General features: G+C 41.6%; 2 protein-coding genes and 1 long non-coding RNA gene across 6 annotated transcripts in view; 1 reads left to right on the forward strand and 2 right to left on the reverse strand.

Annotated features, from left to right (window-relative positions):
* The window catches only part of SMAD4 (SMAD family member 4), a 99,813-nt gene extending 86,256 nt beyond the window's left edge, over positions 1-13,557 (reverse strand). The window contains exon 1 of the mRNA XM_026496331.4: positions 13,459-13,557. The gene's annotated coding sequence lies outside the window, so the exon portion shown is untranslated. The remainder of the gene's footprint in view (positions 1-13,458) is intronic.
* Positions 1,600-17,169, reverse strand: ELAC1 (elaC ribonuclease Z 1). The gene is made up of 4 exons (XM_026496335.4): positions 17,081-17,169; positions 13,459-13,623; positions 7,076-7,543; positions 1,600-5,594 (listed from the first exon to the last, which is right to left on the reverse strand). Exons 2-4 carry the CDS (start codon positions 13,613-13,615, stop codon positions 5,128-5,130), a joined length of 1,092 nt encoding a protein of 363 aa, XP_026352120.1. The 5' UTR covers positions 13,616-13,623; positions 17,081-17,169; the 3' UTR covers positions 1,600-5,127.
* The window catches only part of LOC113253421 (uncharacterized), a 48,899-nt gene continuing 47,584 nt past the window's right edge, over positions 17,151-18,465 (forward strand). For 3 of the 4 annotated variants that reach the window (XR_008959691.1, XR_008959694.1, XR_008959692.1), the window contains exon 1: positions 17,190-17,341. This is a non-coding gene — a long non-coding RNA (uncharacterized LOC113253421). Of the gene's footprint in view, positions 17,342-18,465 lie in introns of all 4 variants that reach the window. The other variant, XR_008959693.1, reaches the window with a different exon arrangement.

Here is an 18,465-nt window from a genome sequence, read left to right on the forward strand (position 1 = left end):
AAAGAACAGATTGGAAACTACTTATGCAATTTGCAAAAGAACTGATACCCAATCATTCATGTTTTAGCCCCAATGCCAATACTTCAATTATCCCCTTCTTTGGTATCCTGGAGAATTGTGCAATGGGCTCAGAAAGGTATTTTGCCTACACTAGTTCTCAGGAGGATTGATTATAGGAAATATTTCATATGGAAGCATGCCTGTGTATCCTTAGAAAAGTCTTTGCATATCCCTGGAGATACAAATACCCTAGTTTGAAGACCACTGCAGTAGACTATACTGCCTCTTAGCAGAGGCAAGTGGGAGAAAATCAATCATGTTCCAGTATCTACTAGCTGTATGAAGATGTGTTCTACAGCAAGGCTTTTGTTGGCCAATTAGGAACAGCATTTGGGTTGCTGACCCAGACGTGGGTATTTCTACAAGGTCAGCTTCAGTCTAGGATGTTTGACAGAGATATGGTCTCATTCAGACAAACCTATGATCTCTGGAAGCCACAACAAGGTAGAGAATGACCTAGACAAAATAACTTTGGTTTCATTTGGTGACACTGAACTAAATGTTGCTTAGCTCTACCTGAGGTTGCCTGAACAGTTTCTGGCAGTTACAGGGGGATTTATATAGCTGGGAAACTTGATCCCTTGCCTTTCCCCTTTTACTTTTTTGTGGGCGAATTTAATCTTTGTACCTGCCATGTCTGCTGAGTGTATAATTAGCATGCTGACATCTGAGCAACAGTGTTTTTCAGTTAGCTTTATTTAGGAGTGGAAATATTTTTTACTTTGGGTAAACTTAGGCACCCCCCTCAACTTCCTTATTATCCTGGATATGACAGCTTTTTAATCCTTAGAGTATGTCTGTCAAGGGCACAGAAATATCTATATTTAGCTGTTAGCTAAAGTTGTCCTGTTCTTTAAGATACACATGAAATTGGCTCAACAGCTCTCCTGCCTCCCCCTCCCATGGGTTACATAAAGGTCAATGCCCTCCTTAAAATTTTCTGAAAATTCCTGGGAGACTTAGGCTCTGTGTTCGCCTGACTCAAGCTCCTGTGAACTATACTAGTTTAGGGTTGTCTCATTCTCTCCCTTCTGCTCTGTCCCTTTTCTTTTTCTTTCTCTCTTTTTTTTTTTAAGACTTTATTTATTTGAAAGAGAGAGAGAGACAGCATGCACGAGCTGGAGGGAGAGGGAGAGAGAATCTGAAGCCAACTCTGGAGTCTGACGCAGGGCTAGATCCCACAACCCCAAGATCAACTTGAAAGTAAAAACTGTTCAAATTTTGAAGTTGGCATAGAATATTCAAGGAAATTACAGTTGAATTGCATGTGCTAGTCGAAAGACATAATAAAGCTATTTGCACCAGGAGGCCAAAATAATCTTTATAAGACAAATGTCTTAGAAGAGAAGTGTTCGAAAGGTCATTAATTGATGAACGGTATCATCTACCCAGAGTAGCGAAATAGGCCTCTCTCATGCTGCTGCATGGTGTGAGCTAGAAAACAAGTGGGTAATTCCCATGCAGAATCTAACACAAGTCAGATGTTTTGACCTTAAGATAGATAAATCAACCGTAAGGAAATACTCAGAGATACAAAGATTTACGCACAAGAATATTCATGATAGTATTATTTACATATAATCGAAAACGATCTCAATGCCCCCAAAGTAGGAAAATTATGTTACATCTATAGAATGGAATACTATAAAATCATTAAATTCATGCTTTCAAAGAACAGTTAACATCGTGGGAAGATGCTCATAATGTTAAATGAGAAAAACAGTTGAGGTCACCCTATATGTAAAAACATACACACATACATAAACATAGTATGCTTAAATATATATAAAATATCTATGTACACTCAATTTTTTTTTAAGTGCATAGAAAAAGACAGTTTTTTTCCCCAGTGTGGTTTGCTACCCTGTATCTCAGAATCACCCAGACAGAGGGCTTGCTAAAAATGCAGATCACTGGGTTCCACCCCAGACCAACTAAATTAGAGGCTTTGGAATCACAGCCCAGGGATTTTTGCCTACCTACACACCCTTGTCCACCCACATACTACCTTGTCCACCTACATACTACCTTGACTAATACTGACTCACACCTTCATTTGAACACCACTGAGTGAGAAGTAGTTGCTTTTGGGGTGGTAGAATTATGAGTAATCATCTTCTTTCTGGAATCCCTAAAAAAAATTATCTACCAAGAGATATTGGTAGATATCGAGAATTGGAAATCTAAAGTAAGCAGGTACCTATAGATTCCTGACAACTGAAAAGCCAGTTTAGGACAAGGAAAATACTAAGCATAGATATGGAATTCATTACCTCAATAAATTGTTCAGATAAAAAATGTAAATAAAATAATTTTGAGAAGTATTAGGTAATAATATTTCTCTGTGTTCCAAGATGTTCCTTGGCAAAAGAGGATTCAGTGATCAAATAAGTTTGGGGCACAATACATTTTCTTATCCCTTCTTAGAGTCATACAACCACGAGCAGATTACAGGCTTTGGGAAGTCCAGTATAAGCTTCATTTTTAATTCTAGCTCCACAAATTCTTAGAATGTGTCCTACCATTACGAACAAAGTTCTAGGCCAGAAGAGAACCCAAGAAGCAATTCTCACCATGGATTGATACCCTATGCTTGATCGATCCATCGTATCAATTTGTTCCCACATTCCCATGGTCTCTGAGGGCTTAGCCCATAGGTTAATAGGGCCTGATTCTAAGGGCACAGCTCAAGTCAGCTACAAACAATGCTCAAGAACAGCAAAGCTGAGCCAGGCTACAAGATTAGAATATGTGAAGGACCTGTGTATTCACCTTTGTTTTTTACTATCAGTATCTATCACCGAGACAGTGAGCCGGAAATTTTGTCTTATATTCACTTACATAGTCCCAACACAGTAAAACCTGGCACTGGCACTTAGTTGGTACTCAGTTGAACAAGGTACCACCAAACAGGTGGTCAAAATTTTTTGGACAAATAGAGTAATGAAATGGGCTAGGCACAGGTCCTAAACTTCAGGTGCTAAAGTTTATGCTATCACGATATTAAGGCCTCATTTCATTCAATAAACATTTGAGTGCTTATTATGAGTGGGTAATTCCAAGAATGCAGAGGTGACTAAGATACAGTCTTCGCCCTCAAGAGCTCCATATAGTAGTACTATCAGCCATTCCTGGATGTACAAGTTTGGGCACACATTAGGTGTCTAATAAATGCTTGTTTTAATTGAGTCCAGAAACCAAGATACACTTTAAGCTGGTCAAACTTTGGTGGTCCAAGAGACTAGAGTAGGGTAGAATTAGACCATTCTGGAAACTGTTTCAGAATGACTGAGATCTTGAGTAACTAGACCATCCTGATGATCACTACTCTAGGGACTCTAGGTCCATCCAGGAGTCAGAAGTTTTTGAGAGAAGCCCCAGAACCCTAAAGAATTTAATAGTATATACCATGATAGAATTTCTAAATACGTGTACAATAAAACTCCCAAGGTTCCTGAAATGTTAATAGATAGTATATGGTGAAACAGGACTGAGACGGGTTCAAAACAGTTGACAGACCCCTCCACTGCAGGGCTTCTCAACACCTGCAAGCAATGTGCTATGTTCCTTTTACACCCTGTCTTATTTAATCTTCACAGCGATCCTACACAGTTGGTCTTATTATTTTTCCCATTTTAGAAATGAGCAAGCTGAACCTCACGAAGAGTAAGTAATCTGCACCAGACCACAAGGTATAGAATGGGACTCTGAAATCACATCTTTCTGGCACCAAAGACGGGTTTGTGATCATCCAAGGAGTACTGTTTTTATGATATCGATGGGCACTAGAACACCTCCAGAGGGACACACAACATAAAGCATTTCCCAAACTGGGATGAGAAAATCCTTTTGAATGAATCTGTGCTTGAGACTAGCTTTCCATGTAATCCATTTTGAGAAATACTGTGGATCAAATGAATCAGAGATATCCCACGGCAGACAGAAGGGAGGTGGAAGGGAGCTCAGAAGGAAAAGCTAGCTTATTAAAACTGTGCTCAAAGAATTATTAATAGGGACACATAAACTAAGCCTCAGTTTAACAAATATCATTTTTTTACTTCCAGATTCAGAAGTTATAGTTCATGGCTCATTTCTGTCAAATAATATTTGATATGATATTCCAATCCCAACATCTTCTAATGTTTGTTCTAGTTCTCTAGTTTGTTGTAAGAATTTGACTTAACCAGTTCAATTCACGTCACTAATTTTGATAAAGTATATTCACATTGGGAGTATAAGTTTTAACTTTCTATATATTTCAATAGGCCTACAATTAGCATTTTGGGGTGAGATCATTTTTCGTTGTACAGGACTGACCCCAACTTTGTAGGAGCTAGCATCCCTGGCCCCTACTGACTAAATTCTAGTAGTATTCTTCTCCAGCCCTCCAGTCATTTTGACAAGAAACATCCCCCTAATTTCTAGGGGAGTGGTATCACCCCTGGCTGAGACCCACAGGTTTACAACAAACCAGAAAGTTCCAAAAAACATTCACTGAAGGATAAACACCTACCTTGACCCTGCATTCAGTATTCCAGCAAACAAATCAAGATTTAATATGCTAGCTTCAATCCTGCATGTATAATGTCTCATACATTTCTCTTTATTCTGTTAATAACATGAACAGATTCAACAAACTGCTAAAATACCATTTTTAGCCAAGAGGGCTGAGCCCTCTGTACTTTGCCAACAATAGCAATAAAACTGGGCAGAAGCAAGCCCAGGATTGCACGGGGGTATTGGCTTATATCTGAGGCAGCAGCCACAAAACAAAAAGTATACCTAAATTGTCTATCATTTTGTCAAATCTGGACTTTAAGAAGGATGCTGGTTTTTTCTTTCTTTTCAAAATGATTTATTATCAAAAAGCTTGCTCCCTCTCACTGCTGAGTCAGCTCAGCAATGCAGCTCTATCCTTTTTAGGATTATGAGGACCCAAATAATTTTAGACCGAAACCACCACCACCACCACCACCACCACCACCACCACCACCACCACCACCAACTTGACTGCTGGTTCAGTAACATATTCACAGGCATGTTAGTATGCATTCCGGAATACCGGGTTCACTTCTTGATTGGAATGCCAATCACCATAAAGTCTTCTGCTAGAGTCACTTCTTGGAGATCTAACACTGATTCAGCTTGCTTTTTTAGTTCTACAATCCCATCTGTTTCTCCTTCTCTGGCCAAGGCAACCGGTTTGTACCTCTGACTGAAGTGAGTCAGAACTAGCCTCTTCGCTTGGCACAACTTTGCAAACGCGGCGGCCATCTGTGGCGTGCTGTGGCCATGCTCTTTTGCCTTGTCCATCTGAGCGTCATCCAGGGTTGCTTCATGGATCAACAGGTCTGCTTCAAAGCACAGCTTCACTCCTCCATCACCCACGACCCCAGAACAGTCACCCAAAATGCAGATTTTTCTTCCAACAATAGGCTTTTTTAAGACATCTTGGGGAGAAATTGTAACTCCATTTTCCAGAACAACAGAAATGCCATTTTTCAGCTTCCCATAGGCAGGACCTGGTGGCACACCTAATGATGGAGGCAGATAACATCACATCACAGGAATGGAATTTATGACTTGTTAACAGAGTCTGTTTTAACAGCACAGCAAACGGAAAAGGCATCCAATTCTTTTCATAATTGTTATAAATATTTTACTACTCGTGGAAAGCTGGAACATTTATACATTTTTAAAAGTTCAGTGTTGGCTATTGATATTAGTGATGGCCTAGTACCTAAAACATTTCCCAAGCACACGTGTCAGACGAGCTTTAAGCTTTTAAGTCCCACTAAGACTAAGACCTTCTTCCAGTCAAGCTACCAGCTTTGATTCTCTGCTGTGAATGGGAGTAACAGTTTTTGAGACCACTTTACTTAACAAGCTCATCTTTGAATAAATTCAATGAATCCATTTAAATAATGACAGAGTATCTATAAACTGACTAACAATAAAAAAATGGTTTGAGAGGATCATTTGAATCAGATCAAGAAGCATTTCTGGCAATCATACATAATCAGTCTTCTTTGTAGACAGTGGCAGTTTTTGGTAAACCTTATATTAATTATCTCATATGCATCCAGAATGACACGTGACCATCACTCTGAACAACATCTATGAACAGAACGTGTTCACTAATTCCATCATGCATCATGTTTAAAGTTTCCCAATGTAATAGTATTTCCACAGGTTTTTAGATAAGAAAAATATCTTTGGCCTAAGTCACTTCTCTTCATTATTTAATATTTTGTTTTAGTTGGGGAAGAAGGAAGAGACTGCAAAAAGAAACAAATATACAAAAGACACCATCATCTTTTTATAGGCTCCGCTGTGGCCATGCCAAGGAAGGCAGTGATGCTGGGCGTGGAAGGAACCTGGACGCTGCTTCGAGACAGGTGAAGACCCCCTCACGCACGACGGCCCGGCATGGAGGAGGTACAAAGCCTCAGAGGGGGCCCAAGTCTGTCTCTGTGCTGGCTCCCGCCTATGAGGAACCCAGGCGTGTGAAACACTTGAGGCGTGGTGTTCTGAACACCAAATTAACTTATCAAGGTTGAATGAGTAGGCAAGGCTGATAAAGAAGGAAAACCCTGAAAGTAGCTGGTTGCAGTTGCACAGCTAAGAACTATGGCAAAAATTCTCAGGCCAAATAAGTCAACGAAAACATACTTCAAAAGGAAGACATGAAAACATCAAAGCCTAGACCTAAGACAACCACCACCACCCTGCCATGCAAGATAGCCAGCTGAAGGTAAGACAGACTAAAAATGTGGATCCAGGGGGTGAAGAGAAAAGGATTCACATATATACTTGGGTTTTGGTCTGAATAGCAGCTTTTGGCCCCACGTATTTCCCTTAATGAGCAAACTTTGGGCAAAAGAAATAAGTGGAGAAAATGTCAGTTTTAGGCCTGGGACACAGGAAAGGAAGGTTATTATGACACTTCTAGCAGCTTCAGCTAACAACAGCTTAACTGATGAGAAGGGAGGAAAAAAACAAACCCACCACTTACCGAGGTCTTTCAGTTTCTGTGCATTGAGTTTACCTGGGCGTTTCTTCTCCACAACTGAAAACCCAAAGGAGGGAATTCGGTGAAAGAGGCGAAATGCTTTTACAACAAACTGTTCATCATCAACCAGAAGGTATGAGTTTTCTTCTGAGTCTAACAGGATAGTTCTTCCTTGTCCCTCTTTGGGATGGCTGTCTGTTTTACTCACATACATAATTTCTTTTAGTTCTTCTGTAGGACACTGATCTGCTGTAGGCACCAGCTCGTGGACCACGTAGGGGAAGACCAACTCTGTGTGAGAGAGTTCCATGGTTCGCCAGATAAAGTCTCGAAGCCCGGCAGGGCCATAGATTTCAATAGGCTGTTTGGTGACCACAGAGCCACTCTGCAGGCTGATTGTGCAGAGGAGGCCAGGAAGGCCAAAGAAATGATCTCCATGAAGATGTGTGATGAAGATCTTGGTAATTCTCCCTTTGATTGAGGCAGAGAAATAAAATTGGGAATTTTTCCAGAAGTAAAAACCCATACGACGCTACTTAAAACATGTATAACAACTTACATAGAAAGCAGCAAAATGAATTTAGAGTCCTATTTATCACCACAAACTTATTTCTTTATATTTTGCTACATGATTCTAGAAGCAAGGAAGATAGGCTTTATGGTTTTAATAAGATATAACTTTTTCCATAAAACATCTTCAAATTACATAGTATCGCAGTTTTAAGAGTATTTTCTGGGGCGCCTGGGTGGCACAGCGGTTAAGCGTCTGCCTTCGGCTCAGGGCGTGATCTCAGTGTTATGGGATCGAGCCCCACATCAGGCTCCTCCACTATGAGCCTGCTTCTTCCTCTCCCACTCCCCCTGCTTGTGTTCCCTCTCTCACTGGCTGTCTCTATCTCTGTCGAATAAATAAATAAAAAATCTTTAAAAAAAAAAAAAAAGAGTATTTTCTACATATCTTCTTGAAGAAAGAAAGAAAGAAAGAAAGAAAGAAAGAAAGAAAGAAGAAAGAAAGGAGAAAGTAAGAGAGAAAAATAAGAAAGCGTACTGAAATAGTTCACTTAAACTAGACCGGCCTCAAATGTCAAAAGCATCTGACAGTTACAATGCCCTCTACTGCTCCCTCTGAGAATAACAAATACATACTTCCAGCAACCCCGGCTCCAACTTGACCAAAGCCTGAACCCCAAACTGCCACTTAAGGACTCTCCACACTGGACAGAGATTAACTAACCAAGAAAGAGCCTGCCTGTCTGAGTGAGTTTGAAGAGGGAGGAGAATAAGGAAGACGTTGAGGCAGGAGGGAGAAAGGAGGTGGGAGAGAATGGGGGTGAAGAACCGGAGGGGAGGTGGGCAATAGATGCTAGAATATAGCTCAGAGGGCAGATCCCCTAGGGTGTTATATAAAGGTATGTGGGCCCATCCCTTCTTTTCAGTGAGAGCTAACACAATGGCTTTTTCAGTGCATATTGGCTTAGGTTGTAACTTGACTTAGCCAATGGTAAACTGAATTTACTGCTGGTATGTGGCAGGATGCCACATTAGCATTTTTCTGAGATGCACCAGGGCATCTTAAAAGTAACAATCACAATTAACACAATTTTAGTGTAACAGAATTCTGATCCTAGCCTCATGGTCCACCTATTTCAAACATTTGATACCATAAAAGAACAGGAACAGTTTATTGTAAAGTGATTTGTCCAGTGACATCAAGGCAAAAATGTTCTCCAAGTAAGTCTTCCAGAGTTAATATACCAAATCCAGGTCCCTGTGTCAGGGAACAATAGATTGGGTAGAGGCTAATTTGAGATCTAGAGAATCCTGAAGCACTCTAGAAGTTTCCTCAGCATGTTCCTTTTTGTTTTCTCTTTTTAGGCCTTGCTTTTATTGTCTTTTGACTTCTTGGAAACCCTTTCATTCTCCCCTTCCTGCTGTCCGGGCTGCTGAGGCGCCCGTAAATGTGACCCGAGGCCTCTGCAGACAGACTATAATGGTTATTGAGTCATGACCTCACGTTGACCTTACCACTGCCAAGTCAGACGTTCTGGGCCCTCTCCCTATCTAGTGCACAACAAAGCCAACACTGAACACCAAAACAATCTGTGAGCCCAAAGCAAGTTAGACAAATTAGGTAAGTCAAAAATTGCTTCCCACAGTTATCGCAGTTTCAGGGAAGACAAACATTTCATTTTTCAAGAAACTTGATTTCGGAGGGAGAAGGAATGGCAACCACAATGATCAAAGTTAGGAGATGCTATCAAATGAAGAAAGCAGAGTACACGAATTTCCTTTCACTTGAGAACAAGAAAGTTACAGGGGGATATGCCACCACAGAGAAGCAGAATACTAAACATCCCCTAAGTGAGGATGCAGTTATATTTCCTGCCATAGGAAAATATCTGCAATATAATTGTTCAGTATGATACCATTTACACAAATTGTACACACACACACATATACACACACACACAACTATACCATTAACATATCTACATCCACAAAAAACTTACCTATAACGTAATTTTACCTATAAGGGGAATTCAGGCTTTCCTTATTTTATGTTTCTGCTTTGTCTGAATTTTTACAATGAGCATGTATACTTTTTAAAAAATTTTTTTACTTATTTAAGTAACCTCTACACCCAATGTGGGACTCAAACTCACCACCCCAAGATCAAGAGTTATATGCTCCTCTGAGTGAGCCAGCTAGGCGCCCTGCATGTATACTTTTTATAATCATTTCATTTTACTTTTGTAATACTTTTAATAATCATTTTTAAGGGAAGAAAAAGGAAGGCTTAAGCTCACTCTTTAAAATTATGAAAGAAATAGATCTGACAAACCCATACTGGTAATCAGATCCTTGCACATTAGGACCAAGGGAGCTTAAAAGAAGTGTGTTTAGATAAATAAAAAGTACTTCCTTATGAAACTCATAAAATATTATTATCCCAGGAGGAGTACAAGCTGAAAGGGTTTGAGTGAATCAAATAATGATAGGTCCATATTGGGTTGAAAGTAATGCAGATGACTTGAAAGTACTCCATTCCAGTTTAAGACTGGGGGCTTTTGAAACGCTACAGTCAGAGATAATGTTCTATGATTACCATCTTAACCCTCGTCTCTGAGGCCAGGTATTTTTTTAGCAGTAAGAATTTAGTAAACTAAAGGTTCCCTTAGGCTTCATTTTATTTATTCTTTGTGAGGCTCAGCTTTGCAAAATGTTTACTTAAAACATATATAAAACATATATACGGCTACAAAATATAAAATATTAGAGAAAGGTATTGTAGCAAATAGACATGAGGTGGTACTCACAGCCCCTGCCTCTTGATGTTCATGTCCCTCTACAGTTCCTTCTTCTTCAGTGTGGGTGGGACCTGTGACTTTTCTTACCAGTAAAATACGGCACAGGGATACAGTGTGATTACATTATAAGACTCCATCTTGCTGGCAGACTTGCTCTTGAGTTTCTTTCTCCCTGGCTGGCAGTAAGGGATCAAGCTACCACGAAGCAAAACCCACATGATCAGGAACCAGAGGAGGCCTCGAGGAGCTGTGGCAGCCTTGGTCCTACAACTGTAAAGATTCTGCCAACAACTCGAGTGAGCTCTGAAGCAGATTCTTCCCCAGTTGAGCCCCTGATGAGACCTCAGCCCTGGCCAAACATGGATTGCAACCCATTGAAACCCCGAAGCAGAGAACCCAGCCAACTCAGGCCCGAACTCCCTGACCCACGGAAACCATGAGATAATAAATGCAAATAAGACACTAAATTTATCATCTGTTATGCAGCATTGATAACTGATACAGGTATTAAATAAAGAGAAAAGACTTATCTCCACACCCAAACCTCTGGTACCCACACTTAACAGTTTGTTTCTGTTTTAATCATCCCACCAATTCAATCCCTACTGTCTAAAATGTGAAATATCACAGCCTCCACTCTAGCCTGTTCGTCCCTGAGAGTTCTCATGAAAGGAACCCCTGTGTGACCCAAGGGAAATAAAGAATAGTACCTGCCCTCACCTCAGGGTCTTAGGTTGAACTGTGTACACCTCAAGGCTGTTGAGTCCTAACTGATATGCATTAGTTCCTTCCTCCAACAGCTCTGTTCTTGACTTCCTATTTAGGTCTGGGACACCAGCTCCATTAACTTGTAGTAATCCTACACTTCTTCACATCCTAGACATTCAATCAGTCATCACCCCCTGCTAGTTGTATAAGTATTTCTTAAATTGAGTCTCTCATCTTCATCCCCATCCCTACTTCCTTCTTCAACATCCTCATCCGCTATCTCTTCTCTCAGATGAATGCAACTGCCTTAAAACTAGTCTCTCTCAGGGCTCTTAGGTGGCTCAGTCGGTTAAGCAACTGCCTTCAGCTCAAGTCCTGATCTCAGGGTCCTAGGATCTAGCCCTGCATCAGGCTCTCCACTCAGCAGGGAGACTGCTTCTTCCTCGCCCTCTGCTCCTCCCTGCAGCTTGTGCTCTCTCTCTCTTGCACTCTCTATCTCAAATCAACAAATAAAATCTTAAAAAAACACACATACAAAAAAAAACAACTTGTCTCTCCCAGGGGCGCCTAGGTAACTCAGCTGGTTAAGCATCTGACTCTTGGTTTCGGCTCAGATTGTGATCTTGAGCCCCAAGTTGGGTTCCATGCTCCACGGGGAGTCTGCCTGAGAGTCTCTCTGTCTCCCTCTGCCCCTCCCCTCTCTCTCTTTCTCTTTAAAATGACTAAATCTTAAAAAAACAAAAACAAAAACTGGTCTCTCCCAGTATATTTGCCATAGAAAAACTCTGTCCTAAAACACAAATCAGACCATGTCATTCCCCTGCTTAGAAACTTTTAATGGTTCTTTATTGCCAATAGAATAAGAAGGTTCAAATACCTTAGTAGACCATGGAGGACTTCATACTCTGCCCTCACTTTTTCAGCATTTTTATCTCTCATCTATCCTGGCCAACCACTCAATGCTCTGGATGGTTCAACATTCCCTAAACATTTCACTTCTGTCCTGGAAATTCTATTACTTCTTGCTCACTCATTGTCTGTTCCTTGAATGTCCATCCCCACTTTTCTCCCCAGAGAAACTTCTAATCAACTCTTAGACCTTAGCTCTACTGTTACCATTTCTGGGATGCTTTCTCTGAACACACAGTTAATGTCCCCCTCCTTTGTGCTCCAAAAGTATTTAGAAAATAGCTCCACTGTTATCACATTACACTACCTCTGTTTACATGTCAGTTTCCACCACTAGACTAAGAGATCCCTGGATGCTAGAACTAACTTTCTTTTAGTCATCAATGCCACACACTGTGATGAATCACACAATTTCAAGAACTATCATTTATCAAGACCAATAAGTGAGAAGCACCACATTAAGGGCTGAACACATTATTCATGCATCAACTGAAAAAATATTTATTAGACATCTACTAGGTATATACATGATCCTTGAGCTTACTTTATCATACAGGGAAATACACAGTAAACACAGAAACAACTATTTAAATAACAATTTTACATACTGATGCTAAGAAATCAATAAAAATAGCATGAAACAGTAGAATGCTTGGGATGAACAAGGAATTACTTAAACCCAGAGGTTCAGGGAAAGCCTCTGAGGAGACGGCATTTGAACTAAGATTTAACTGAGAGACAACTCTACAGAGAAGGGATTATTATCTGTAATTCTTACAACATCCCTTCTAGGTTGAGTTTTTATCTTCATTTTCAAGATGAAGAAAATAAAGCTTAAGTTTGTTGATCTGCTAAGGCCACAAGCCAAGACACAGCTGGCACTGCAACCCAGGCTGGCCTGACTCTGGGCCAAGGCTTTGCACTACTGTATTCCTTGGTGTTTCTGGTGCTGGACCTTTGCTCATGCCAATTCCACTGGCTGGCATGCTCATCTTCTTCCCAGCCCAGTGAATCCCTCCTCCTCCTTCAACAACTCACGGGTCACCTTGAGATGCCTACCCTGATAACCCCAAATGAAAAAGAACACCTCACTCTCCTGAACACTTATTGCTCTTTGTATCCTCTTGTGATACGTACAACTATCTCCTGGTGGAAATAAGTATGTACGCTGTTCCTTTGCTTCTGCAGTTATCCGTGTAATATGCCTCATGTATCCCACTCCATCCTCCAACCCCTATGCTTATATAAATCCTTGCTCTCAACATTTATAGGAAGAACAAAAAGTAAATAAACAAAGTTCAGTGGATGTGGCCGGATGCCTGAGGGCCTCCCAAATCTTGCCAGGGCTCTAGCACTGAAGTGGGATGCAACTGTCTGGGCTATTTCTGAGCTAAAGGCCCAAGGAGAGCCAACACAAGGAATAAGAAATAGTCTTAATGAGATAGCTGAATGCATACTAACCTGCTTTAAGCTGGCTTTTCATAAGCTGTGTCTGAGTCCCTTCCCCACAGTCAAAGAGCCAGCACTCGCCCTCACACCGAAGGACCAGAGCAGAGGCACCCCGGGTTGGGGATGGGTATGCTGCACCCGTACCCAGAAATGTCACATCCATAGACATCTTCCACCCTGCAATGAAAAGATCATCCAGGGATTATTACACATCACTGCTCAAAATCACCAAAAACATGTTCTTGTGAGATTTACTGTTATTTATTTTAAGTATTATTTATAAATTATTCAGAAGAGATTGGATTCTTGTTCTCTAATAGTTTTCCATAGAAATACCAAGTAAAATTTTAATAACTCTTAGAGTGAGTTAAAACCACAAGTTACAAACCTTGTATGACTGTTCACATACACAAAAACAAGTTAAAAAACTGCCAAACCCAGTCAATTAAAAACTATAGTTGAATCCCAACTAGATGATATTCTGAAAAAGGTAAAACTATGGAGATGGTAAAAACACCAATGGTTGACAGTGGTTTGGGGAGAAGGAGGGATGGATGAATAGGTGAAGCACAGGGGAAAGGGTATTCTCATGTTACTATGGTGGAGGTATATACTGCTTTTATGTTTTGGGAGAGTGAGCTGGCAGTATATACTACCGACAACAGTGATGCTGCTAATAACAACACTTTTTAACCCAGCTACACCGTTTTTGGGAATCTGCCCTGCAGAAATAAAGGACCTACGTACAGTGATGTTTCTGGTGGTACTTTTAAGGTGGCTAAAATTTGGAAGCAATCTGAATATATTTCAATTGGGAAATGATTGAATATTTTATTGTACATTCATAACCACGAACTATTTATTTTGCAGTTAAGTCAGGTCTGTAATTCTTGTCCTGGAGGGATGACAGTGAGAAAAGTTATAGATGGCTATGGTATGATCTCATTTTTACAATACCCCAAACCTCTGCATTTACATAAGACAGAGAAGGTCTGTGTGGAAGGATACACACCGTATTGTTAATATTGGTTATCTCAGGAGTGATTAAAATGGTGATGGTGGGGAGTGGTTTTCTTTTAAATCTTCGGATTGGTTTTGGTTGCAATGAACAGCATCTGATGTCTTTATTTTCCATATATTTTATATTCAATTTATTTAATATTATTTAAAAAAATGTGTCATAAGGCTGAACATACTTTTCTAACTATACATCACCTAATCTTTCTTACCATTTGGAGATCCGGTCAGCCCTCCCACCCTCTCGCCCCCCACACACTCCTCACACACACAGACGGTACATCTCCCCAACCCATGCACAGGTTTTAGGTAACTGCTAGTGTCCCTTCCATGTGTCACTCCACACTTTCATTTCCAAGATCAAGGCTTCCTCTGATAATTGGGTAATTTAACTTGCAGAGGCTTTCCTGTTGGATTGCAGTTTGCAACAGAGGTGAGAATAACAGAATGTAGAAAGTTAAACATTTTAAAAGCGAATAAATGCAGAAGGAATAATAAAATCTAATCACTTTGCAATCCTTAACAAATAATGGATCTAGGCCAGTGGTACAGAACCCTGGAGCATATTACAATCACCTGGAGAGCTTTTAAACCATATCAATAATTGGGCTCCATCCCAGAACAATTAAAAAGGAAATTCTGCAAGTAAGACGTGTTTTAGTATTTAAAAAAAAATTTTTTTTTCTTCCCCTGTGATTCTAACGTGCAGTCAGGTTTGAGAATCACTTAGTGAAAGGCTAATGGAGAACTACAAAAGATAGATCAGGCTGACCTGAATTCACTAGTCAAGCAGTCAATCTTAAAAAAAAAAAAATTATAAAAATTTCAAACACAGAGGTAGAGAGATTAGTGTAATGCATTACCATATAACCATCACTGAGCTTCAACAATTATCAACTCATGGACAATCTTGTTTGGTGCATATCTCCCACCCATTATCCAAGACTATTTGATAAGTTTTCATCTGAGTATACTTAAGTGGTACTGGGTACTTCCATTAGGAAGCACATGCTGTCTGGCTGTCCCTCTCTTTCCGATGTTAACAGCCAATAATGTTCACTGCCAGGATTCACTATTTCATTCGAGGTTGCCAAAAGGTGATATTCTCTTATTCCTCTGAAGTTATTAGCTGACATCCTTCTGTAAATCCTGGGTCAATTATTTAGTTACCCTGTGGTGCAATCTGCACAGAAAAGGTCCAGTGACCAATCTTAACACCACAAAGAGAAACAAGATCTTATCTAACTCCGGGTGTGCGCAGTATGAAGTACACAATAACCCTATGAGGTTTTCTTGCCAAAAAGTAGAACCTGAAACCGAAAAAAACTGTAATCTAAACACCAGTTTATTAAAGGACACCACAGGGATGGAACAAGCATAATCCGTTATGTAGGAAACTTTACAGAACAAATGAATAGGTTTCGTTAACAAGTAATATACAAGGGGAAAAAACAATAAAGAGGGAAGGCATAAGGAGATTAAATGCAATAGAAAAGACGTCAACCAAACGTGGTATGTGTAGCTTGTCTGGACCTGGATTTGGACAAACTGAAAAAGAGAGAATTGGGAGAAAAAGAAACAATTGAGGGAATGTAAACGCTGACTGGATAAATGATAACACGAAATGCTTATTAAATTGATAATGGCTTTGTTTTAAAAAGGAGTTATTGTGTTTTACAAACATAAATAAGTATTTCGCCGATAAAACGGTACATTCAGATTTGCTTTCAAATAATCCAATGAGGTGAGGGTAAGAGATGAAACAAGATTGATCTTATCTTCCTATGTTTGAAAGTTTCCATAATAAAAAGATTAAAAATGAGCCAAATAATCAAAACCCTTCCACCAGGTGGGGAAGTAATCAGAAATTAATTTATTTAATCAACGGTTCATATTTTGTGACATGCACCAGGAATTAAAAGTAACCAGACCAGATTTGGTCCCTGTCTTCTTGAACATAAAACCAGCCGCTTGCTTTCTCATGGCTATTATCCACCTTGGATCAAGTGCACATTCCGGTCGAGAACATCGCACACGACCACAGTACTGTCACCTGACACTCCCCGGGCCAGTGGTTCTCGTCCCGGCTGCACATCACAATCTCCTGGTGATTCTGGGGACTCAGCACCTGGAAGACTTCCCAATGACTCTAAAGGCTGCCAGGTCGAGAACCAGTTTCCATACAGGCAGCGCCAACCCTGCAATCACCCTGTGGCGTAGGGAGGGCGGATACTGCCTGCCTCCATTTTAGAGATGAAAGAACCGTGGCCCGGGGAGAGACAAACGGAGAGGCCAAGGCCGAGTCAGGGCCAGAAGCCAGGTCTCCGACCACTTGCGAGCCCAGGCTCTCCCCAAGTCAATGTCAATCTCCCGAAGGAGGGGTGGGCGGCGGCAGGACCGCGGGGCGGCGGGGGGCTCCCGCCTGGGGTGGGGGGGGTAGACAAGGCGCGTCCTCGCTCCCCGGCGCTCCCCGGGCCTGGGTCCTCCAAGCCGGGCCCGGCCCGCGAGTCCGGAGGAAGCGTGCCCGCCCGCGCGGCTCGGCCCGCACGGCGGACGCGAGGCAGGCGGCGGCGCAGACCCTGGCCCGCCCCTCTCCGACGCGCCCTGTCCCACTCACCCACTCCCCGAGGCCCGCGGCAGGAGCCGAGGGAGGCGCAGGCCCGCGGCAAGGCCCAGCCGTCCACGGGGCGGCGCCGGCGCGGGCGGAAGTGCGCCGCGGGCTGTGACCGCGTGTGGCCGCTCTAGGACGCGCCGGAGGTCCGCGCTCGGTGATGCCCGGCCAGGCCGGGCCGCGCGGGTGGGCTCGCGACTGATTGCGGGGGCCCTTTTGTCCCCATTGGGTCCCCGTCCGCCTTAAGTCGACCGCACCGTTCTCTGGGTAAGGTGGTAGCGGTCACCTATGAGGACCAGAGCTCCCGAAAGGGAAACGTTTCCTATTCTGCTTTTTGTTTTCCAGAGTGCTCCTCGAGGAGTATTGTCCCCTATACTTTGTTCCTGCATGTTTGTGTAGTTTCTAATCTTTCGCTGGGATGAATCTTTCTGTCTTTTAATCACTAAGTGTAAACGTTTAAGCCTGGATGCTGTAAGAAAAAGCAGTGTGCCTTGGAATCAGAATTCACAGCGGCATTACTATAGATCTCGAGTCTCCGTTCTATTCCACTTTATTTATTTATTTATCCTATTTAGGGATACCCTAAACACAAGCATCGCTGGTGTGTTCTCTTTGGGCACAGCAGAGCCTGCTGGACGCCCGGGCCTGCTCTGTGCAGAAACTGCACGTGGTGATCACCACCAGGACAAAAAACTTGGTTTAAATTCCAACGTAAACAAACAAACAAAAAAGGCTATTTCAAGCTCCTTGATTTTTGCTCGACGTACTTGAGGTGGTCTAAGCATCCAGCAGCTTCATAACAGGAATAGAGGTGCTGTGCCTGTGGGGTTTTTGAAACTACCAGAAGAGAGGGATCAAGAACCATTTTGCCCCACCCTAACTGCTTTGCCCAATAGACCATTACATATTTTACTTTTTGGCTTCTTCAAAGCTTTAATTCAAGTATTAATTGAGCTCCAGTTTTGTGGATTATATTATTTTTGAGGCCAAAAGAATTTTTTAAGTATATCATGGCCCCTGGTTTTAGGAGCATACACTGAGGCTGGAAAAGTATGTATTGGAAAGCCAGCAACTAACCATATGAGGGAACAAATGAGAAGACAAAATGAGTGATAAGAATATAGAAAAGGGGAGCTTAGTGGATATGCAGTTATTTAAGAAAAGGTGGGGCTTGAGCTGGGTCTGGTAGGATGGTTGAGACTTGAATTGGTGTTGCCAAAATGGAACAGTAAGTTGGATTTGGTTACATGGGGTCTGACTTAGCAAAGTATTAAACACCAGAACTTGAACTTTATTTATCCTGACACTTGCTTAGCTCAGAAGGGCCCAGAAAGACACACATCATTCCATAGCTGGGTCTTGATCACAACTTAGCGAGGGGTTGCCCACAG

This window comes from Ursus arctos, unplaced genomic scaffold, assembly GCF_023065955.2.
Source record: "Ursus arctos isolate Adak ecotype North America unplaced genomic scaffold, UrsArc2.0 scaffold_17, whole genome shotgun sequence".
In the NCBI taxonomy this organism is placed as follows: Eukaryota; Metazoa; Chordata; class Mammalia; order Carnivora; family Ursidae; genus Ursus; species Ursus arctos.